Source organism: Eretmochelys imbricata, chromosome 1 (assembly GCF_965152235.1).
Source record: "Eretmochelys imbricata isolate rEreImb1 chromosome 1, rEreImb1.hap1, whole genome shotgun sequence".
Taxonomy (NCBI): Eukaryota; Metazoa; Chordata; order Testudines; family Cheloniidae; genus Eretmochelys; species Eretmochelys imbricata.
The window spans coordinates 296,785,562-296,811,234 of NC_135572.1; the positions used below are offsets into that span (position 1 = coordinate 296,785,562).

The window sequence follows — 25,673 nt, forward strand, 5'->3', positions numbered from 1 at the left end:
ATTCATTGGCTTCCAGCATGGAGAAGTTCTTTTCCTTCTCCAGAATGTCAAATGGAAAGAAAATAATTAAATGGCAAAATTATGAATCTTTAAAAATTCACCAGTAATTAGAGATAATCTTAAAGGTTGCTGGATAACTTGCTTTTGCAATGATTCTAGCCTTTTGAGAGATTATACTTTTTGCAGATCATCCTGTTTGGAAACGACAGAAATAAATATGATGCTTTCTAAGACTTTTAACTTGTTCTTCATGTAACTTGACTTCATGTCATTTGTCTACACTTTCAGTTTAGGAATTGTGAGGACAGTGGTAATTAGTCTGACCACTATAGCTCTAAAAGCCCATCCAAGATCTTTAGGTGACTAAAATGATGACCGTCCACAGGCAGTAGTCTTGCCTGCACTGATTCATTCATAAGGCTCGACAACAGGAGTGGGCAAACTATGGCCCACAGGCCAGATCCAGCCTGCCAGCTGTTTTAATCCTGCCCTTGAGCTCACACTGGGAAGCAGGGTCTGGGGCTTGACCCACTCAGGTGCTCCAGCTGGGAAGCAGGGTCAAGGGCTGCTCCACGCGGCTCCCAGAAGCAGCAGCATGGCCCCCTCTGGCACTCCAGCCAGGGAGCAGGGTCGGGGGCTGCACCACATGGCTCCCAGAAGCAATGCCTCCAGCTCCTATGCGCAGGTGCAGCCAGGGGCCTCCACTCTGCATCCCACCCCCTGCAGCTCCCATTTTCCAGGAACCACAGCCAATGGGAGCTGCAGGGGCCTTGCCTGTGGACGGGGCAGCGTGCAGAGCCGCCAGGCCGCGCCTTGCCTCACATAGGAACCGGAGAAGGGACATGCCGTTGTTTCCGGTAGCCGCTTGAGGTAAGCGCCGCCTGGAGCCTGCACCCCCGAGACTCTCCCTGCACCCCAATCCCATGCCCCAGCCCTGATCCCCCTCCCGCCCTCTGAACCCCTCGGTCCCAGCCCAGAGCACCCTTTTGCACCTCAAACCCCTCATCCCCAGCCCCACCCCAGAGCCTGCATCCCGAGCCAGAGCCCTCACTCCCCCCAAACAGCCCACTCCCCCGCCCTAGCTTGGAGCCGCCTCCCGCATCCTGAACTCCTCATTTCTGGCCCCACTCCGGAGCCCGCACCCCCAACCAGAGCCATCATCCCCTCCCGCACCCCACCCCCAATTTTGTGAGTATTCATGGCCTGCCATACAATTTCTATTCCCAGATGTGGCCCTCGAGCCAAAAAGTTTGCCCACCCCTGCTCAACAAGACCAGACCAAGACAGAAGTTCTGCTTAAATTATGGTTTAGAGAGACCCTAGTTATTATAGCAGCTCAACTACACTAATGGCTGATCTAATGTTTCCGTTAGATTGTATTTTCATATGTATTTCTACAGTGTCTAGAGCAATGGGACCCTGATCCTGTTCGGGAACTCTGGAATTACATTAATACTAATACAAATACTACTATAATAATAAATAATAAATCTTACTACTAATAAATCTCAAGGTTAATGTTTGATATCTCAGCCACTTCAAACTGCACTGTGATGGAATCTGGAGAATCCTAGAAGTAGAGGACTGGAAGGGAACTCGAGAGGCCTTCTAGTTGAGTCTGATGCACTCAAGGCAGGACTAAGTATTATTTTTCTAGACCAGGGATCTCAAACTCAAGGCCCGCGGAGTTATTTGCTGCAGCCCGCCAAGCTCGCCCCACCAAACCCCCAGAGTTATTTCCTGTGTCCACCAAGCTCCCCTCACCCGCCAGCCCCCTTCCCCCACCCCCCAGCGCGCCCCATCCCTGCTCCTCTGCCTATGTACAGGTGCTTCCTGCCGCCAAACAGCTGTTTGGCAGCACTTAGCACTTTCCAGGAGGGAGGGGGGAGAAGCGGGGAGCCGCGTGCTCAGGGGAGGAGGCACAGAAGAGGCGGGGCAGAGGCAGGGATTTGGGGAAGGAGTTGGAATGGGGGTGGGGAAGCGATGGGAAAAGGCAGGGTAGGGGCGGGGCCTCATGGAAGGGGTGGAGTGTCCGGATCAGAGGAGGGGGCTTTTGTATCTTTATATGAAAAAGTGTCAGTGGTGCGGCCCTCGGGCCAATGTACTAGTCCTCATGTGGCCCTCATGATGATTTGAGTTTGAGATTCCTGATCTAGACCATCCCTGACAGGTGCTTGTCTAACCTGCTCTTAAGAATCTCCAATGACAGAGATTCCACAGCCTCCCTAGGCAATTTATTCCAGTGCTTAACCACCCTGACAGTTAGGAATATTTTCCTAATGGTCAGCATAAACCGTCCTTACTACAATTTAAGCCCATTGCTTCTTGTCCTATCCTCAGAAGTTAATGAGAACACTTTTTCTCCTTCCTCCTTGTAATAACCTTTTATGTACTTGAAAACTTTGTTATCATGTCCCCCCTCAGTCTTCTCTTCTCCAGGCTAAACAAACCCAGTTTTTTCAATCTTCCCTCATAGGTCATGTTTTCTAGACCTTTAATCATTTTTGGCAAAATGCTCTTCTCTACACTTTCTCCAATTTGTCCACATCTTTCCTGAAATGTGGCCCCCAGAACTGGACACAGTACTCCAGTTGAGGCGCAATCAGCATGGAGTAGAGCGGAAGAATTACTTCTCATGTCTTGCTTACAGTGCTCCTGCTGATACATCCCAGAATGATGTTTGCTTTTTTTTTCAACAGTGTTACACTGTTGACTCATATTTAGCTTGTGAGCCCCAGAGCCCTTTCCACAGTACTCCTTCCTAGGAGAGTCATTTCCCATTTTTTATATGTGCAACAGATTGTTCCTTCCTAAGTGGAGTACTTTGCATTTGCCCTTATTGAATTTCATCCTAGTTACTTCAGACCATTTCTCCAGTTTGTCTAGATCATTTTGAATTTTAATCCTGTCCTCCAAAGCACTTGCAACCCCTCCCAGCTTGGTATCATCTGCAAACTGTATAAGTGTACACTCTATTCCATTATCCAAATCAGTGGTAGGCAATCTGCAGCATGCGGGCAGCACGCGGCCCGTCAGGGCACGCAGGCCCACTGGTGGGCTGCGAGACAGTTTATTTACATAGACGTTCGCTGTTCTCGGCCAATGGGAGCTGTGGGAAGGGGTGCAGGCCGCAGGGACATGCTGGCTGCCGCTTCTTGCAGCTCCCATTGGCCAGGAACAGTGAACTGTGGCCACTTGGAGCTGCGGGCAGCCATGCCCATGGACAGTCAATGTAAGCAAACTGTCTCGTTGCCCTCTAGTAGATTACCCTGACAGGCCACGTGCGGCTCAAATGTTGCCCACCATTGATCTAAATCACTGATGAAGATATTAAACAGAACCAGACCCAGAACAGATCTCTGCAGGACCTCCCTTGATATGCCCTTCCAGCTTGACTGTGAACCACTGGTAACTACTCTCTTGGAACAGTTTGCCAATCAGTTATGCACCCACTGTATAGTAGCTTTATCTAGGCTGTATTTCCCTAGTTTGTTTATGAGAAGGTCATGTGAGATGGTATTACCACATCTACTGCTTCTCCTCATCCACACAGCTTGTTACCCTGTCACAGAAAGCTATAAGGTTCGTTTGACATGATTTATTCTTGACAAATCCCTGGTCACTGTTACTTATCACCTTATTATCTTCTAGGTGTTTGCAAATTGATTGCTTAATTATTTTCCCCATTATCTTTCTGGGTACTGAAATTAAGCTAACTGGTCTGTAATTCCTTGGGTTGTCTTTATTCCCCTTTTTATAGATGGGCACTATATTTGCCCTTTTCCAGTCCTCTGGAATCTCTCCTGTCTTCCATGACTTTTTGAAGATAATCGCTAATGGCTCAGCTATCTCCTCAGTCAGCTCCTTGAGTATTCTAGGATGTATTTCATCAGGACCTGGTGACTTGAAGACATCTAACTAAGTTTAAGTAATTTTTAACTTGTTCTTTCCCTATTTTAGCCTCTGATCCTACCTCATTTTCACTGGCATTCATTAAGTTAGATGTCCAATTGCTACAAAACTTTTTAATGAAAATGGAAACAAAAAAGTCATTTATCCCTTCTGCCATTTCCACATATTCTGTTACTGTTTTTCCCCTCTCATTCATTAATGGGCCTACTCTGTCCTTGGTCTTCCTCTTGCTTCTAATGTATTTGTACAATTTGGAGAAAAAGTTATCAGCTAGAAATCATTTTCTTCACTTTTTTTAAAACAGTTTTGTACCTCTTACTCTAATTTTCAGCATTTAAGAAATCCTGGCCCTACTGAAGTCAATGGCATAACTTCCATTGACTTCACTGGGCGTAGGATTACACCCTTAAACTTCAGAAACATAGATTTGTCCACTAAGCATGTTAAAATTAGCTTAAACCCTTGCATAGGAAAATGGAGTTTAGTTCTGTTTGTTTTATCGCTACCAATTTGTGTTTCAATGGTTGTGTGTGTGTGTGTTTGCGCACGTACTGTGCTTAGAAATTAACTACTCCCCCTCTGTTGTTGTAAGCAAGCTATAGTTGGAGTTTTGTCCCTCCTCTGCACAATCCATTACCAGATAGTTTCATACTATTATATCATTATGTCAGTCACTTACCCACATCAACTCCAGACCCCTTACAAAGTTATAACATCTGCATATTGAGCTTTGGAATATGCCTGGCTATTTTATGTGCTTTTGAAAAGTTGTGTTTCCGTTTAAACAACATGGGGGTGAAATCAGACAATGCTAAAAAGCAATCTGGAAAGGAAAAAAAGAAAGACAAACCTAAATACCCTTTTAAAGCATCATCATCAGAATGAGGTTTCAGGTTTCGCCATTAAACTGAAGTTTGAGAGCACCAGAAGTCTGCGAAATTTCCAGGACTTTTCAATATGATCCATTGGAATGAATTGTATTATAACTGCTTATTCAGTCTCCGTTCCGCTCCTGCCCCAACACAGTACTTCAGTCAGGTTACTAGCCTTACACAAATGTAAAAAATGTGGAAGTTTAAAGTGTAAGCTCCTTGGGACATGGCAATGGAGACCTACTCCTGTTTCTCACTGACTCCAGTGTGAGTAGGATTAGGCTACACAGATGAAATCCTGGCCCCACTGAAGACCATGGCAAACTTCAATGGGGCCTTATGTCTTTATTATCTCTGTAAATTGCTGTGAACATCTATGACACATACAATAGTCATTCTCCTAATAAAAAGCCAGATTGCTTCATCTGCATATTCCACTGGCATCAAAGAACCTAGATCATATCCCTGTATCAAAATTTCTAAAATTAAAGAGTAACAAGTACACAAAGAAATTTTTTTCATCAGTAAAATAATAGGATTTTCTCCCCCCAAAAATGTTATTGTACTATATACATATGTCCAGCAACTTGTGGTGACAGATGGGGTCTACTACAACTGAAACTGAATTTCTGATTCCAAATATGATGGTTCCCATCTGTTTCTTCTTTATTATCTTCAGTGCTTTTAATCAATTAATTCTAAATGTGGGTGGCTTTTCTTTATAACCAAATATATATTTCCTATAGAGCCACTCACTCTTTATAGTTTGTTCAACAGACAACGATCTTATCTTCTTGGACTATTTTTCAAATACACATTATTTTATTAAAAATATAACTTGCTTTATTGTACACTTCTGGTAAATCAGGTTTCCACTCTCTTCACTTCAGCTTTTTTCTCCAGGTTTTATACATTCATAGTCAACTAGATTTAGTCCCTCTTCTAAAAAAAATTGTGAGTCACAAATATTAAATACTTAATTTGAACTGGCAGAAAGATTGGCTACCAGAATTCTACAGAAGGCTGTTAGCTAGTTTGTTTCTGGATGTGCATATTGAAGGAAACAGCAGAAATAATACTTTACAATTTGATGAACAACATATGACACAAATCCTCTAAACTCACAAAAATAGGTTACAAACTTAGAAAAATATCCGTCCTATACAATTTCTTGCCCCCCCACAAACACAAAGGAAATCTACGCATTCCTTATTTTAATTGATACATAACTGTTTAAAGTAATGCTTGCTACAAACGTACTAGATTAACAAAGAAAATAACCACTAATGTACTTTAAAAACCCAAATTAAATTCATGTGATAAAAAGGGGTGTTTTCTAAACAGAAGCTAGATCAGGTATTCTCAAACTGGGGATCGAGACCTCTCAGGGGGTCACGAGGTCATTACATAGGGGGTTGTGTGCTGTCAACCTCCGCCCCAAACCCCGCTTGCCTCCAGCATTTATAATGGTGTTAAATATATTAAAAAGTGTGTTTAATTTATTGGGGGGGGGGGGTCACACTCAGAGGCTAGTGATATGAAAGCGGTCATCAGTAAAAAAGTTTGAGACCTACTGAGCTAGATGTTAAAACACAGTGGGCCCTATTATGCCATGACCCTCTGTTTTTAGGTAGAATCCCTCACTGATTTCCACCGCATATACTGTTTAAAAATTGTTGGTATGATAATGGCTCCTAATAATTTAACAATATTTTTTCATGTATAAAATGTGATATGACTCTCCATTTTACCACATGTAAAGAGGAGCCCACAAGCCTGACTCATGCTGGAAAAAAGAAAAGCAGGAGAGAGAAAATGGCACTTATATTTCCCAATGTCTACAACTTTATCCCATTGTTAGGTGCAAGCTCATATATTATTTCTAAAATTCACTAAAAAAACAACCATCCAGTACAGTAGTGAATGGGTAAAGGATTCCGTTTCTGATATTTGCAATAAGAAAATACTGCAGGGCTTTAAAATACTCCATAATTTCAAGGAAATGAGTGACATTGTTGGAAAGCATTAAACTGTTGCAAAGTGAAGACTGCCTCTATGGGATAGTCAAGAATTTATTTCTGCAGTTCAATTTTTTCACCCAAACAACTGTACTGTATTTATTTCTTTGTTGCTACTGCCTGCTCGCTCTTGCCAGCATAAGCTACACAAACCAAAGTGTAATATGCCGACTATAACAAAAATACCCCTTTTTTTCTTTTCAGAGAAGAAACCTCTTAATCTCCAGATACAATGCCTGGGATGGTGCACCTCTTAGCACCACAGACTGTGACACTTTCCATTCCCACGGAGTTAACAACCTTCTGCCTACAACCACATATACCAAACCTATATAGATGGCTTGCATGTTATAAATTATTCTTGTAAAACAGCCATTCATTTTGCCTCCCTGGGGACTGCACCCAATATGAGGATTAGACAAGTTCAGTTAGCATCCACATATACAATCTCAGGCCCTAGTAAACTCTAGACAACCTTATAAGGAAACTGACAGTAATCGCTAAACGTTTTACTGAGCTATTTAGTGTTTGTCTTATGCAAGCCACCTTTGAGAAGGTTACCAATTCATGTAAGTTTTTATAAACCATCTAATCTCCTAATGCCAATGGGCTTCTTCTCTGTATACAAAGAATTTGCCTAGTCTAAATACTGTAGACATGTATAGTATATACTGTATATGACTGTCTGATTTTCTCCACAATATTAGAGGAAGATCCTCAGGCACTTTTATCACTGGACCACAATAGGACTATTTTTATAGTGTATGTTACAGCCATCCCTCCTCTCTTGCGCTTAGCTGCTGACACTTTGGGGAACGTCAGTTGTAGTTATAAGCTTCCGGTGGTGCTGTTTTAGCTCTAGGAAGCCTGGATGTCTTGACAACAGTCTTAATATATATTGGAAAGGGAAAGGATGAGCTAATGGAGGGGAAATGACAACATGAAGATGAGGGAAGAGAAGAAGGAACATAATAAAGGAATGAAGAAGAGATGAGGTAGGAAAAAGTATAGAAAAAAACAGAGGACAGAAGTGTAGAAGTTAAAGGTAATGGGAGAAGGAAAACTAGATAGAGAATTTATTATGGAACATATGGTTACACCTTCAATTTCTCCCATTAACACCTATAGATGCTTTTCAGGTGACATTCTCATCACTTTCTTTTTGAAAGGGAGAGAAGTAAAAAAGGATGCATACAAGAAGTACTCAACAACTGAACACTGAATTTCTAGACTCCAAGCGACCAGAAATCTGTATGACAAGAAGATCAAGGGCACTTTCCAAAAATGCATTTGTCTCTGACATCAACATCCAAGGAGCCAATAGCAGTGTGAAAGAGCAATATTTTAAAATTTAATAGCAAGACAAATGAAAAATATAACAAATCACCTATTCTATGTGAGGTATACAGCTGGCCCAGACAGGGAAAACATTTGGTGCAAGTTACCCAACATTTATTTTTGTTCCTTTTAAGGATTTTGGGGGGAAAATGTACTCTGTTTCCCAGGGACTGTGAACCATTACTAAAGAGACAAAGGGGTTTTGTTTTTTTAACTTTATCTTGTACACACTGCATTTGAATTTTATCACCTTTCATAATCACTTTCTGATGCCTGATAATACCTCCTTTAACCTTTGTTACTCAATTACGAACAAGTTATCTCATTGTTACTCTTTTTTTTTGAAGGAAGAGTTGAGACTCTTTTCATGCTGATAAGAGACACATGAGTATTCAATGCCAGAAAACATTTAGCAGTAAAGTGTCTTGAGCAAACTATCAGAGTCTAAAGGTAGGAAGCTGAGATAACGTGTCTGCTGCCTTAACCCTTTCGTTGACCCAACAGAACTGAAAGAAATGAGACATTCTTTTAAAAAAATGAAATAGAAATAGTCTTTTTCTAAAGAATGGCATTAAAACATGTTTTATAAAGCAGAAAAATAAATCAAATGGTTGGAAATGGAATACTTACCCATTTTCTGGGTCGGCCTCTGGGTCGTTTTTCTCCAGTGGCTTCTGCTTTCTGTAAAGTGAAAAAACAACATATTTTATAAGCCAACATTATTTAGCAGTGCTTGTAACTGGGAACATATTTCTTGTAATATGATCCATAATTATGTATCTACTGATTAGATGGGTGTCATTAAGTCTCTCTCTCTCTCCCCTATGGCTTGAATCTTGAGATTCCTTTTTCTAACATTTCATAGCATAGACTTAAAGATACTAAAATCCCCTCTTGTGGGGTACAAAGAATAGTTTGTTTCAAGAAGGAAGGAAACTTCTTTAAAACTGATGGACTATTCGCAATAGTCTGCCTGTTTTTTCTCTATTGATAATGTTCAGAAAGCAAACCAGCATGTTTGACAAAGAATATCGTCTTGAACATGTGTGTATTTCTACTTAATGATACTTTCCTGATTCTGAGTAACATTTTCCTTTTCAGGTGCAAACACATCCTTTAAACTCTGAACATACCTTTCACCATTCCAAAATATGCTTTCATTTTAAGGGTTGAAGTAATTTCAACAATAGGTGCCATTTCTAGGTCACCTACTGTTGAATTTGCTTCAACCCTTAAAATGAAGGCATATTTTGGAATGGTGAAAGGTATGTTCAGAGTTTAAAGGACGTGTAAGAATATGTAAAGAATATGTAAGCAAGGCCTAGCAATTACTGCAAAGAGTTCAAACAGAGAAAACACAGATTCTATTCAGGACTCTGTCATTAGTTTGCTTGGTGATTGTGGGATAAATATACTTACCCAGTTTTGTAATGCAACTTTGAAATCCTTGGATAAAAAAATTACATATAAAATGTTGTTATTTACAGACAAAGTATGTCCACCATACATATGTCAATATCTGATTAATAATAATGGTAGTTAGGTAGGTGAACTACAGGTGAAATCCTCGCCCAACTCAAGTCAATGGCAAAACTCCCTTCTATGGGGCCAGGATTTCACGCTATGTGCATAATCATTCCTTAGAATCAAGGTTTTTTGAATACCTGGTGCATACGTGTTTTCATATATTGCTTCTTCACAGCAGTTTGTGTGTTTGACTTTCCCCTCAGGAGTCAATTGTCTCATTACATAAATCACTTATTGGTATATCTCTGTAAAATGTGCGTAATGCCTTGTCATGTAAAATGAATCCCACAAAAAGAGCTGGGAAAGTACTGGGGCCAATCCCTATAAACCCTACACTATAAGTGCAGTAAAATGACCTTGAAATAAATCTCAGCAAGAAGAAATGTGTGAAAAATAAAATTCACATTCCTAAAGGGCAAAATTATCACTTAGACTTGTTAAAAGAGTAAACTTGCTCTTTAACAGTTTATACCAGTGTTACATGTAAGGTGAAACCCTCTTATGAGAATACTTTTTAAAGAAGTACATTTGCTGTATTCTCTAGCTATTTAAGAGGTTTTTGTTTCCCTTCAAACCCTTCATTATTATGTCCTTATAACCTGGACAGTGCAAACAGAAATTAATTTTAGTATATGATGTCCAATAGACACATAGTTATTGTTTGAACTATCTGAGGCATTAATTTTTAAGAAAGGATCAGTTTAAAATGTTCTAAATCAACACTTTACATCTTAGTAAAGGACCAACAATCCCCCTCCTTTTTTTAAATCCCCCTCTTAAAAATAAGATCATGCTGCCAATGTCCTTAAAAAAATGAACATGAACTTGTTCAGATCTACAGCAAACCTGGTCTTGAAATCAAACTTAAAAAATCCCAGTAAATTGACATAGACTATATAAAGTAGCTTGACTGGAAAGAGTACATGCAGATTTCTTTGAATAATCAATCTTCATTTCCAGTCCTAAAGTGTCATGCAGTGTGGCTGAGTGCTGTTAACAATCTGTTTCACCCCAGAGGTGGCTACGTTTCAGTAGTGAATAGTGTTCCCTGTGTATAGTTTGTATATCAGTTTGTAAAGTGCTTCGGGACCCTTTGTAATGAAAGGCACTATGTTACTGCTGTATATGATTTCCACCTCATGTCAGAAGAAAAACATTTCCATAGGTCTTATCAAAACCAAATCTTTCCCAGAGGTGAGCTGGGAAAACAGCAGTGCATTCCAATTCATTATGTTTTGGTACAGAGAGATGCTGTAAGCAACAGGAAGGTTTCCATAGACTAAACTGCAGAAGATGAATGACAAAGACTTCCATAATCGACATTTTATCTCTACTCTAAAAGGCAAAGACAAAACACTTCTTGAACAAACAAGAAGGAAAATAATGATAAAAATATGATCGTAAAGACAAGGAATCTAGGAAACATAGTTCAATTTTTTCACTTGGATAATTATTATTAATATTAATATTTTGACAAATAAAGCACAAGTTTACTCTGGGAGCACAGTATTGTCACTTAATATAAATACCTGGTGTCATGACTAGTTATTTAGCAGTGATCCTGTCAAATAAATTAAATTGTGCGGAATAATGTAAAATTTAATTAACAAGAAGTTAAACACATCAACCCAACAGCACTACTTTGCCTTTTGAATAGATACTGTATTTAGAGCAATATCTAACTACTCTGCTAGCTGTTTGCTTTCATTACACTGTTGTGTCTGGAGTAAGGAACAAATCTAGAGAGAACACCAAACCTCCCAAACATAACAAACAGTATTATTTAGACGGCAGCTTGCAAGTGATCTCAGCTACGCACTGCAGTTTATATCTGCTTAATCAAAGGAAGCTGTTTCTTTTTAATCCTCTGATGCAATGTAGAGTAAGGTGTGTTGTGTTGGGTTATATCTCAGCACAAGACACAACATGCTGAGACATGACTTTGCTCTATATAACATAATACAACAACATTTAACACTGAACATAAAACAGAGAAGGGCTGAGCAAGGGGAGGGAAGGTTAGCATATATGCAGTTTAAGGGTGTTTTTCTTTTTTAAAAATTAACACACTTTTATGTGCAATATTATAACCAATTAATTGCTGTGATAAAACATTTTGGGAGTGGAACTGAATTAAATAGCTTTTAGAGCACAAAACATGTCTGAGAAAATGGTATTTTTCATGTATCACAATTGCCATTTCAATCCTTTTCATATTAAAGACAGTTAAGAGTCAATGGAAAGGTCTGCAATTCATCTAAGCTTTGGTAGCACAAGGCAACTTGAAGCTGCTTCATAACCTCACACTGTATGGGGCTCAGCAAAAATGGAGTGTGACTTTCCCACCACCAGTGCCTCCTTGGTCTATGGGTAGGCAATGCCAAGCAGAAACTGAAACTGTACAGTTGAAGGCAATTAACAAGACAAGATGAGTGTAAATAATTGAATGGATATAAAGTGTTCTTCGGGCATCCATATATTGTCAAGCAGAAACACAAATGCAACAGAATCCATATCTTGTGAACTCTGTTTTGCAAAATGATCTGTTGAGATGTCAAGATAAAATGTGTCAGAGGCATAGGTTAGCTGGAGTAATTGATAGCTCTCTCAACAAAGATCACTGTTGTCAAACCTAGTCAAGAGAACTTGCACAATTAAGTGTCCCTCTACTAAAGTCACTTTGTTAAAAACCGTAATAAAAGGACTCTGAAGTACTGAACAGACTAATCTTGTTACAGCTTCCATGTCATATTTATCCAGTTTACCACCAAACAGGTTGTCCTGCCTGACACATCTTACTGAAAACATCTCAGTGGCTGAAGTCTCCATGTTTTAGGTGCAATGACCTCATATAGATATACAATATACATCATATAGAATCATAGAAATGCAGGGCTGGAGGGGACCTCAAGAAGTCATCCAGTCCAATCCCCTGCACTGAGGCAGGACCAAGTAAACCTAGACCATCCCAGACAGGTTTGTCTAACCTGTCCTTAACAACCTCCAGTGATACAGATTCCCCACAAACTCCCTTGGAAGGCTACTCCAGAGCTTAACCACCCTTACAGTTAGAAAGTTTTTCCTAACATCTACTCTAAATCTCCCATGCTCCAGATTAAGCCCCTTATTTTGTCCTACCTTCAGTGGACATGAAGAACAATTGATCACAGTTCTCTTTGCAAGAGCCCTTCAATATATTTGAAGACTGTTAACAGGTTATCCCTCCCGGCATCTTCTGTTCTCAAGGCTAAACATGCCCAGTTTTTTTAACCTTTCCTCATAAGGCAACTAGATTTTCATCAACCAACTTAGGGTGACATCATGGCCCCAAAGAAGTCCGTGGCAAAACTCTCACTGATTTAAAGAGGGCCAGGATTTCACCCGACTATTTAATTTAGAGACACAAACCTCTCTTCATAGAAGGCATATGACAAAGTGTAGATACAAATAGTACCACTAACTTTTGTTTGCAAAGTGTGCATTTTCCAACTCATGTTTTTGAGTTATTTAATTTCATTCTAATGAAAAATAAATGACTCTATTTTATTGAGCTGGACCTAAACTTTTAAATTGAAGGTGAATTTCACATAAGAGCACTTCTTGGGATTTCTGAAGTTTTCTGTTATGGCACAAAGCAACTATTTCTATTGTTTTACTCCAAAAGCGCATTTCTTCATTCCAAATATGGGAAATTTTATCAAGCACAAATATAGTTCTTTAACCAAAGAAAAGCCCTGAATGCATAAGGGAAATAGAGATGTACTGGTAACAGTGCTACCTCAGTCTAACAAATAAAACATAGGTATGGAGCAACCAAGAAGATAATGGAGGGATGTCAATATGTTGTCCTTTTTGCAAAGTCAAACATATAATCCTTAGAAAAGAGAAGTCCTCCATTTATTCTCCAATTTTGGTTTAAATGAATGACAGCAGGTCTTGTTCAGAGACATAAGCTCCAATGATAGAGTAATTCTGAACACTCTAATACAATGCGATTAGAGTCCTTTTGTGTCTGTCTCCTACTTGTCATCTGTTAATATGTTATTCGCATTCACTGTTGGTGGAAAATTAAAGCAACTGAGAGGATGGGGTGTTTTTTTGTAAATTGCAGGCTTACCTGATGTATTCATCTAATAAATATATGTAATAAATATGTATAAACTTGGTAAAATTCTATTTTTATATAATTTTGACTGATATTGGTTTGTTTCTAAGCCTTTTTTATTTTCATCTATTTAAATTTTCACTGTTGCACAAAATCATGGGTTTTAAGCCTTTTTAAAAAAATTATATCAATTTAAACTTTCTCGGTTGTAGGAAATTATGAGAGGGTCAGACAATAATTATTTAATGACAGCAGACATTGAGATTAAAAAAGATAAAGCTTTATGACCGTTCAAACACAAATTGTGATCACATCAAATTATGCAAAGTAAATATCCTTAAATCAAACTCCAGTTATCAAGCAGCATTTTTCTTACTTTGCCTATATGTACATTTCGATTATTATTGATGGAAATATTTTTCATTGATTTTTGTGTGAACAGTGAAATCAACGTTCACCAACAAACATTTACGGATAAAAAACTACCTTTCCAAGCCTAGATATGTATTATAGGCAAGTCAGTTTTTATGTGTGTATTACCTGAAATTAGAGTAATTACTACATTATTAGCTGTCCAATTGGTCTTGCAACATTCTGCATGCATTGTCAAGTTTCACATTGCTAATTTCCTAACAAGCACAGTTTGTTTTCAAATGCCCCAAGGCCAGTTTACTAAGTCCAAACACAAGCTCTGCAAGTAAAAAAAAAAAAACCATACACCAAGAAATTTTAAATACACCACAGAATCATGATCACACGGAAAATGGTGCCTCAACTGATTTAAGGGTATTTACTTTTTAAAGTATAACAAAACAAAGCTCCAATACTTGTCTGAGTATTTTTAGCTCCCTGACAGTTTGTGTAATACATTTTTAATTGTTATGTGTAATGGTCTGCAAGAGAACACCCGATCAATTAATCATGAGTGCCTTCTCACGTCTGCTCTGTGGGTTCTAGTGGTGTACGTTTATCTTACATGTTGTGAACACTATAGTACATTTCAATGAGCTCACTTTGAAAACCATAGGCCACACACTATTCTATAGAAATTCCAGCAATTTTCAACTGCATGTACAGCAACCAAGTTTACATGTATAGGGTCTTAGCAATGTTAACAAGCAAGGCTTTGAGAACTGGAAAAGGATATAGAGGCCCTTCAATTAATATATATGTCAGAAAGTTACAACTGTAATTCATTATTTTAAAAAGTGATACCAACAACAACTGAACCATGAGTTTTTGTTTGTTTTTAAATGAGCAAACTTTTCAATTCAGGTTTACTATGAGGAAATTTATCAGAAAAGAAATTGTATAAAATAAAAACTTTGAGGTGTCAAATGTCATATTACAACATCTATTTTAAAAAAGGGCAACACACTGTTAGTTGAAACATGATCCCAAAGCTTTTACTTTATTTATTGATTTACTTATTTTTAAAAGTTCTACAACTGTTTTACACTTCGGAATATTTAACAAAGACTTGTGCATCTTACCCAAGATACATATTTTAACAACCATTCCATCACAAAAATTAAAAAAAAACAAAACCCATCAGACTTATATTTAAGGAAACATCAAAGATTTTTTAATAGTAAATAAGACATGTGCCCCTTGGTCAAATTTTATTATACATAACATTCTGTAGAGTTTGCCTTAGTTACAGTAGTTACTTGGTGAACTCTGGAAATTGAAAAGGTGCTATTAACTTGTTCAGTTCTTAATTCAGACTAAAAAGGAACTACATGCACCAAAATGATCTGAACATAACTAAACTGCATAATATATAGTTTTGTATAATAAAAAAGTCTTTTCTAATTTATGATGATTTTAAATCACTCAGATTTATTAACAAGTTTTAATATTTCTACTAGAAATATCTTTTAAATATATAAATATATAAATTCCATGAAGAATTAATTTAAAATTTTATTCTTGCTACAAATATTACACACAGTAATGTCTACTCTTCCAACAGTAATATTCAAAACATTTAATCTCAAATTTCAATTTTCCAAACTAATAAAAATTTGTTTTCTCTCTTTTGAAGAATTAAATTTAAACTGTTTTAATACTGAATCTGATGTACATTTTTAACTATACAAAGAAAAAAACCTAAATACCTACACTTATTAGAGTAGCAAAGCGGTTTTTGTACATTTTAAATATCTAACCGAAAAAGTACAATTTTTACCAACTTATACATTTATTGATTAAATATACTGTTTTTTCCCAGCTCAGACACTAAAAAACAATTGGAAATTCAAACACTATAGAAAAATGTTCCTTCAGCTAATGTTCAAAACATTTAAAACAGACATGAAAGAACTTAATATTTATCACTAGTTGCTATGGTAATTTATAACACTGAAAACTATCAAACTTAACATGGTCAGTGCCCTCAGGCACAAAGTAAACCACATTTTAAAATTAACCATAATTAGATGAGCCAACAGCCATCTTCCAAAACACATTTTACCACATAACTACTAAAGAGTAAATGACACTGATACACTTAAGCACCACAGTTCACTCCCAGATTTCGTAAGCTTTTGTTTTCAACTTAGTACCCGTAAATTAGTGCTAACTGCTGTGGAACCCTCCACAGAACCATCACTCCTGTACTTATTTTCAAAACTACATACTTCCATTTACTTCTTATGTTCACCAAAAAAATGTCACATATAAATGTATTATTAGCCTTGTTAGCAAGATTTTATAATGCACAGCATTGGCAAATTTAAATTAAGCTAGTTTTTCAGGTTGAACTTGCAATTTAAAATCAATGAACTAAAAGGATTGTCTTCATTGGACTGGTCTGTCCAATTGCTAAACTATTCAGAACCCCTATGGTATGTATCTGCTAGCAACACCAAATTGTAGGAGTGGTTCAAAAGACCAATATTGCTTCAAGAAACAGCCTCTTTGAAAGTGATTACTAAACAATACATAGCAGACTGTTACTGTAACTCACAGTTTACTTTACCATCACATTTTAAAATTGTAAATTTCAAGAAATATTTCTATCAACACATAATTGGATTTACTTCTAATTACCATATGTTTGACAAAGCACTTAGCTTTAATAGACAGATTTGGTTTGAAGTAGTAATGTAAATAAATGTACAGGAAATGAATTTTCATTTTTATGCACAGAAGACTTTTTAAATCTTAAACTGGAAAATAATATTAATAATAATAATAATTAATAATATTGATTTTCTTTCTAGACCACAATGCTAGCTGCAGAAGATCTCAATCAATATCTCAAATATGTCATATTATTTCATATTGTATGCACTGTACAAAAACTAAATTGACCTCATATGTTCTGTGTTAGGGACTTTCTGCAGCAAATGTTAACTCTGATCTTACAAAGGTAAAATGCGGAAAATATGTGGCCTCCATTATTAAAAATGGTTCAAACTCTACAGTTCAAAGGCTGAATGACTGGAATAATTTGGAAAGTAACTGATGAAACTAACAGTAATTGTTAAGAACTCTCTCTCTCTCTCTCTCTCTGTCTCATAATCTCACCTTCTGAGCTGCTTTAGAGGGACTCTTGTTTTTGCTTCCTCTTGGTCTTCCTCTTGGTCTTTTAGGAGATGGTTCTCCAGCTGGTTCCTAAACACAGGAAAACATGCTATTGTAGCAAGAATCTCCACAAGACACTACCCAAATAGACCTTAAGTATAAACAACAACTGAAGAGCTACCTAAAAACATGAAGTGTAAATGAATGATACAAAGTTTAAAATGAAGTAGAGAACTCTAGTTTGCATATTAAATGGAGACTTCATTTAAATTGTAATTATGTAAGAACATAATGAAAATTTGCATATTCTAACAACTGTAAAACATACCAGAAAACACAAATTGTTAACAGGGATGGTGACTGTGAATTTTGTAGAAAGATGGTTTTTCAAAATTAATTACTCATTTCATTTACGTTTCATCATAAGAGTATACAACTATGGTATGTAGTTTCTATCACAAACATTTTTTGGAAAAGCTCAATACTGAAAAACTGGGAAGTAATCTGCAGTTTTCTCTTAAGGGCACAAATAGATTTTTTTATTTGCCTTTGTTATCATGAAGTTTGCATTTGTCCAAACTTAATTGTCTTTTGTTAAAATGTAAATGTAAAGATTTCTTTACAACAGATTTTTGGCATGCAATATATATTTTTGGAAATAAAATATCTGTAACAAAAAAGTTTAACACATCTATACAAGAACAGTGATTATTTTAGCAATTTTCTTAACTGGTCCCTGTGTTGATAGTAAATTAACTAGTCATTAAAATGGATATGAATGACTAATAGTTCGGATTCCAAATATTTATTCAGTGAATCATAAATACTATAAAACTCTTCTAGTTCTAAATATTGAACATTTCATTCAGATTACAGGATGTGGTAAAATTAATTAAATGCAGTATGTTAACTTAAACCATCCTAAAACCCTTTAGATTTTAAATTCCCTGGTACATTTAGATAGTCTGGAAAGGAGACTAAATGATACGATTCTCAGTTGCAAGCCACAGAGACATGGTGCACATCTGGATCGAACACGTTTTAGGAGATGCAGTTTTCTTTCTCTCCGAGCCATTCAAATGCTAAAAAAAAGGGCCATGCTCAAAACTTGCAGAGCCAATGCTACTGGTTGGTTTTGTTGCAAGACCACGTTGTCGGAGCCAGGTGTAAAGTGAGTTTGTGGGGATAAAGCTGAGATCGCAAAGCTGAATAAGTATCACAGGGCAGAGCGGGAAAACGTGGGGCTCCAGTTTTGTGATTTTCCATAAGTATTTTCTGTGCATTTTTCAGGAGCACACTGGAGGGGCAGGAGCAGCTGCATATCCCCCAGTTTAGGGGAATGCTTTCGAGGATGTTCTGCACCTCAGAGCTCCCATAATATTTTCTAATCATCTGACATGCTTTGAAGGAAGCGGTGGGATACTAACGAATGGAGTAAACATGTTTAAAGCCCGCGGAAGTCAGTTTAAATGAGCTCACTAGAAATCCCCACACACTTCCAATCGGTACTTCCGAAGCCTGCGAATTATGGCAAACAAAACCTCCAGCTCGGTGCTTCCCCGTGCTGCCTCTGCAAAGCTGCAAGCTTAATTGGTTGCATCCGCAGGCAAAATCCCCGCAGCATACATCGCTTCAGAGGGGGTGAAAAGAGCCGGACTCGGGGAAGCAGAGTGGCAATGTCACTGCAGGAAATGAAGGGCGGGGGGGGGGGACACAAGTCGAGCAAGCTTCAACCCCAGTCGGGTCCTGCAAGTGAAGAGGGGCCCTTTTTGGAGTCCCTGAAACTGACCAGGGGTGCAAGGCGAGGGGGGGAGCGCTGGCTCTCCCCGCCCGCAGCCAGAACCCGGAACAGCCCCCCCGGGAGGTGGAAGAACGACCTGCCTGGCAAAGGGCTCCGGAAATGCAAAAGGTGTTGTGACTGCGGCGCTGCCCCCCTTCAGCAGCCTCCCCCCTCGCCGCCGGGAGTGGGGGGCACCTTCGTGCACACGAAGGGGGGTGGGGTGGGGGGACCAAAAGCCAAGCGACTTTGCAGCCGCACCCCCCAGCCCCACGATCTAGGGGCTGGGCTGGTCAAGCTCGGAGGCGGCAGCAGCCGGCGGTGGGACCCGACCCCCCACAGCCCCGGAGCTTGCAAAGGCTCCGAGAGGCGGGCGCCAGCGCAGCTCGGTCCCTTCGCCCTCTCGCAATTTCAAACTCGGCTCGGGGATGACCCAGCGCGCGCTGGTTGGCCGGCTCCGCGCCGCACATTTCCATTGAACAGCGCTGCCGCCGCCGCCGCCGCCGCCGCCACCAGCAGCAGCGCGCCGCGCACAATAGCCAGCGCCTCTGCCCGGCAGCCCACCCCGCGCCGCCGGCCGCCGCCGCCGCCGCTGCGCCTTTCCCCCCGCCGGCGGGCCGCTCAGCCGGGAAGGGCGCGCAACAAAGCCTCCCCCCGCCCCCCCCCCCCCGCAGCCCCTCACCCCCGCCGCCCGGTCCGGTCCCCGGGACTCCAGTGGCAGCGGGAGCCCGTCCCTGGCTACGCTCGTCTCCTCTCGCGCGCGCGCTCCGTGCAGGGAGCGGGTACTGACTTGTGGCTGCTTCCTGGGTCTGCCCCGTCCTCTCTTCTGAGGCGCTGTGGCTGCAGGTTGCTCCTGGGCAGCGGTGGAAGTGGAAGGCTGGCCGGCTCCTTCCCCTCGCGTGCTCATCCTGCCGCCTGCCGCCGCCGCCGCCGCTGCTGCTCAGCCGGGAACAATCGCTCCGAGCACCTTGAGAGCTAAGGGGGGCGGGGGGGGGGGGGATTCAACCCGAGCGCTCGCCGCCCGCTGCCACCACCACACACCGGACGTCCTGGTGCTGCCAAAAAGGAGAGAAGGGGAGGAGGAGGAGGTGATGGTGGTAGCGGTGGTGGTGGTGGTGGCGGCGGCGGCGGCGCGGGGGGGGACTCTCCTCTCTTCTCTCCCGTACGCTTTGGGAACAGGGATCGCTAGTAACGCGGAGCAGTTCAAGAGGGGGGGTGGGGAAGGAGGGAGAGAGGGTGAATTGCAGCCCTACAAATGCCAGGAGGGGGGACCGCGGCAAGCAGAGCAGGAGCAAACCAAGTGGGGGGGGGAGGGAAATATCTTCTTGCAAAAATGGGAAGCAAGCGGTGGCTATCGCCCGGGGACCGGCTCAGGACCCAGTAAGGGGAGACACATTGGAAAGGCACGGGGGACTCGGCCCTCCGGCCAGGAGTCATGCACACTGTGGAGATGGGGGGCTGGGGAGCGGCAGAGAAAGAGCGATCATTTAAACAAAAAGAGAGGGAGAGCGAGCGAGCGAGAGCTGTGGTCGTGTGTGTGATGTGAGCTGCTGGGGCTAGAAATATTATTAGGCGAGTCCTGCCCACGGATTAAACTGGGATGAGTAAAAACAAAAACACCTTTGCCCGTGGGTGGAAAAAATAGGAGGGGGCTGTGTGAAAAAAAAAATCGAGGAGGAGTAGGAGGCAGGGCGAAAACCCTAGGATCGGGGGCTGGACCGGGGCCAGATACAACATTAGAAATACAGCAGCATTGGAAGCAGAGGCAGGCTAGAGCACACGGAGACCAACTCACGTGTCCAGCACCGTTCATGCCCAACTTGCTGCTGCAGGTTTAAAGGGACAGACCGGGGATTCCCACTGCCCCCAGTCCTCTGCCATAGGCGCTGGAACTAGGGGTGCTGGGGATGCTGCCGGCACGTCGGGGTTGACGTAGTAATAACCCACATATATGGTGTTCATCTTCAGCACCCCCACTATAAAAAGTGTCCCCGCACCACTGGTCCTCTCTCTCAAACCTGAACTAGCCAAGTTTGGGCACTGTACAAATGCACCTTAGCTCCTCTGCTACAGCTTGTCAGGCATAAAGGTTTGTCAACCAACCTTTCTAATAGCTACTTGTTTGCTTCCTCCAGTGACTTACTTTGTCCTGCCCCATTCACTTCAACCTCCAAACCTCCGCACAAAGGCTCCAAGTGAGGGGTATAAGACATACAATAAGGTACGAATCCTGCAAATAGCATCTGATTCATAAGTGACATTTCTGATGCAAATAACAAAGAATAAATTGAAAAGTAAGATGTCTACAACAAGATATGGCACAGAGATGCACTAGTTGCATTGATAGATAATCTCCTTATACCCATGGAAAAGGGCAAACACTAGTACTTCTAGACCTCTCATGAGCCTTCTGTACAATTAACCACTAAGTGCTGGCTCACCAGGTTCACTTTTCCACAAGACCTCTCACATGCAACAGTCCTGACCTTTTGGTGCTGCCTTCCCTCCTATATGTCTAACTAAATTTTCAATATTACAGCTGCACTTGCTAAGAAAGAGACAGTGCAGTTACTCTTCTCTACTAAAAAAAGGAGGACTTGTGGCACCTTAGAGACTAACAAATTTATCCTCCTTTTCTTTTTGCGGATACAGACTAACACGGCTGCTACTCTGAAACCTGTCATCTCTACTAGACTCTGAAAGAAAAAACAGTTCCTGGATGAGGTGCAGCTGGCTCAAAATGAAACTTGATTGGGTGGAGTTGATACTGATGGGAAAGAGGAACACTTTAAGGGACTGATTGAAGCCCTTTGTCAAAAGGTGTGTCCTCCAAATGTCTAGGAGGTGCACAGCTTAAAAATCTTACCAAACTCATCAGCTAGCATCCCGAAGTGTCTTCTCCCATCTTCTGCCATTCTTTCCTCTCAGATGCAGATCTAGCTACAGTTATTCATGCCTTTATCTTGGCAAGGGTGGACTCACTCTACATAGAGCTGATTGTGAAGGCTTCATGAAGGCTTCTATCTCCCTAAACAGGACACTGGGAGCATCACACTAGTGCTTCATAGGCTACTGTCACCCCTCAACTAATTCCATATCCACTTCAGGGTCTTGGTCAATATCTTCAAAGCTCTCAATAGGCTAAGATGTAGCTGCCTCCAGGACTGCCTCTTTCCCCTCAAATAAGCTACAGTCAGCAGGGACAATGGAGCCAAGCAGCGATGAAACAGAGCTCACAAAGCAACTAGCCATGAAGATAGAGATAGCCCTGAGATTTTACAGATGGACTATCACAAGAATCCTACAGACAGAAAGCCACTTTGAACGATATTCAGTTTTCTTCATATTGTGAAGAAATCTGTAGAGCCCTGTAAATCTCTGGATATCCGGGGACCATGTTTGCGGATTGTGGATGGATGCGGATCCAAATGTTATATCTAGAGCCCTGGAAATCTGTGGATATCTGCTTTATATCCAGGGACCATGTTTGCGGATCGCAGTTTGGATGAGGACACAAATTTTGTATCCACACAGGGCTCTAGAAATCTGAAGATCTCCAAGTCCATCCAGTACATTAAAAGATTTAACTGTTGCATGAAAGAGCAAGATTTCAAACAAAGATCATAAAAATCAATAGTTTCAGGTGGAGCAGTAAATAATTTTTATAACATCCATTCATCTTGGTGATGTCTCTGTAAGACAATGGTACATAAGATTCCTGTGATCTTTTATCTCCAAAACCACTGTTCTTATTGATTCATCCCATATGGGCTATTAATAGTCATGTGTGTCTTCACCAAGTTCTTAACAGTTCTGGTGACAATGCTATGATTCAAAGGTATTAATGTAATCCCATAATCAGAGAACATTCACATCAGACAACTGTCTAGAATTGTCTTACTTTGAAAGCTGTTCAGGGCAGGGGCTGTCATTTTCTGTACTGGTGTTCGTACTGTACATAGCATGATAGAATTTTAATCCTGGTTGGGCAATACAAATGAATAACAATAACAACAGAAAACAAATAAGTGTTACCATCTGAGATATAAAGGGCCATGAGTTCATCATTCATCTGTAGCTGAGTGTATTTCTTCATCCCCTGAAAATTGCTACAACTTGAATCAACATGGTATTCTTGATGGACCAAAGAAAGAAGAATTTATAATAGAAATCTGCCTCTGACTAATCAAACAGCTTAGTTTTAATTCAAGCCTCTCATATCCACGATACCTGAACACAGAAGCAGAGAGGACATATAGTACACAGAATGGATTTCAAGCTGCAAAGTTTTTGAGGCAACTGCTTATAAGCAGATATGTTTGCATCAAACTGTAATCAAAAAGTGAGCAAATATTTCTCAAAGGACACAATAGTATGAGGAACAAATGCTGTCTGCCCACCCTGGCTGAAGATACTTGTAACAGGCAGGCCATTCTATGCATTCCCCTGTGCCCAGGAGTGGCATTGAAGGTGATCCTCACCTTTCTTTCCCCCAGCTTGGCACCAATAAATTATCTTGCACAGATCAGATTAATAATAAGCCAAAACAAATTAGTCAAAATAAGTATGTCTTCTTTAATGGAAGGAGCACTTGGAAATAACAGTTCACGGACCATTACCTCAGGACCTGGGTTTAGAGCTCCCAAACAAAGTCTCTGTGCCTCGTCAGGCTAGCCTTCTAGAGATGGAGAGATCTCACCACCCTTTTGCAGGCTGTTCAGCTTCCATTCTCCTCCCACCCTGTTCAGCTTCTGCTTCCTGTTTAAACAGGCCACTAGAAGAGAGTGGGGAGTCTTCTGCATTATCCCCAGGCTGTTCTATTTATGAGTTCCACCCTGGCCCTTAAATGGGCCTACATACTCCTACACAACTTTCTTATGCACTTTCCCACTAATCTTACTGCTGAACAAGTTCCCAAGTAGCCATGTAGTCCCTGGTTTTCCACCCTAGTGGTCAGTGGAGATATCTAGGCACCCATTCCTTTTAACAGCTAACCAATCGTGTCAAGTAAGGATCATTGTTCCACTTAGACCCTGTATCCCTGAATTTGATATTGTATTCATTAAATGGAGCAGCCATAAAGAAGAACGATGATGGCCTGACTGGAATACTCTACTTTCCTCCAGGGAACACTGCATAAGGTTTTGGCTTAGCTTTAAGCATTAGTCTATCAACAAAGATCATGATCCCAAGAATTAATTATTATTATTATTTGACTCCGGTAGCAGCCATCATGAGATAAGTATTTTACACTCAGAAAAGAATGCATGGTCTCTGCCCAAAGAGTTTACAATCTTATCATTAGGAAGAGAAGAATTAGAGATGTATTTATTTAAATACTTAGATTTGTATTAAATGTGCCATATATCCTGGATTATGTAACATTTAAAACATTGACATATTTGATTAAATACATTACTTAACTCCTGCTTACGTGTTTAGTTATTCAGTCTCAGTAAAAATCATAGATTTTAAAGCCAGAAGGGATGATTAGATCATCTAGTCTGACTTCTCCCATAATACCATAGAATTTCACCCAGTTTCAAGCCCCATACTTCTGGTTGAGCCAGGGCACATTTTTAAAAAGACCTCCAGTCTTCATTATAAATTATAGGTTAAAATTTATGTAAGATTATACATTTTTAAAATAATTTCCCTGACTCATTTTTTCAGTCCTCCCCTTTCTCAAAAGCCTGGGAAAACAGACAGAATTTGAACTATGTCCTGACGTCAACAGTCTCATGCTGTGTTAAACCATGGGGACACACAAGTCCCATACATAAGAGCCCTTCTCTGAGTACACACTGCCAGTAACTCCCACCTGTGTTAGCCAGGGTCTCAGATGCTCTGAATTGCTGAGATATTACACAACACGAGATGCAAAAGAAAGATAGGAAGAAGAGTAAGAAGCCAACATGACTCCATCCAGAGATCTTTAATGACCTGAAAATCAAAAAGTAATACTACAAAAAGTAGAAACACATGGACAAATTGCTAAGGAGGAACACAAAAGACTAGCACAAGTATAAAAGGGACAAAATCAGAAAGGTAAATGCACAAAATGAGTTACATTTAGCAAGGGGCATAAAAGGCAATAAGAAGAGGTTATTTAATTACATTAAGTTCAAGAGAAAGATGAAGGAAAAAGTAGATCCTCTACTTAGCAGGGAAGGAGAGCTAATGACTGACATTAAGAAGACTGAGGTGTTTAATGCCTTTTTGCTTCAGTCTTCACTAAAAAGGTTAATAGTGACCAGATACTCAACACGATTAATATTAACAACAAGGACAAAGGAGTGCAAGCCAAAATAGGGAAAGAAGAGGTTAAAGAATATTTAGATTACTTAGATGTAGTCAAGTCATCAGGGCCTGATGAAATTCATCCCAGGATACTTAAGGAATTAGCTGAAGCAATCTCGGAACCATTAGCAATTATCATGGGGAACTCATGGAGGACAAGTGTGGTCCCAGAGGATTGGAGAAGGGAAAATATAGTATCCATCTTTAAAACGAGGAACAAAGGGAACTCAGGAAATTATATACCAGTCAGCCTAACTTTGCTACCAGGAAAGATACTGGAGCAAATTAATAAA

The 25,673-nt window shown here is 40.4% G+C and overlaps 1 protein-coding gene across 1 annotated transcript; it reads right to left on the minus strand.

Moving 5' to 3' along the window:
- Positions 1-5,132: 5,132 nt before the first annotated feature.
- On the minus strand, positions 5,133-19,987 carry HMGA2 (high mobility group AT-hook 2). Its single transcript, XM_077839961.1, has 4 exons — positions 19,871-19,987; positions 17,307-17,393; positions 8,771-8,821; positions 5,133-5,249 (listed from the first exon to the last, which is right to left on the minus strand). Exons 1-4 carry the CDS (start codon positions 19,985-19,987, stop codon positions 5,133-5,135), a joined length of 372 nt encoding a protein of 123 aa, XP_077696087.1.
- Between the last annotated feature and the right edge of the window lie 5,686 nt (positions 19,988-25,673).

Excerpts from the sequence above, each read along its gene's own strand:
- HMGA2 (XM_077839961.1), bottom strand. The coding sequence starts at position 19,987 with ATGAGCACGCGAGGGGAAGGAGCCGGCCAGCCTTCCACTTCCACCGCT. Across the intron at positions 17,394-19,870 it reads GACCCAGGAAGCAGCCACAA|GAACCAGCTGGAGAACCATC; the intron begins GTCAGTACCCGC and ends TCCTGTGTTTAG. Across the intron at positions 8,822-17,306 it reads CCTCTAAAGCAGCTCAGAAG|AAAGCAGAAGCCACTGGAGA; the intron begins GTGAGATTATGA and ends TTCACTTTACAG.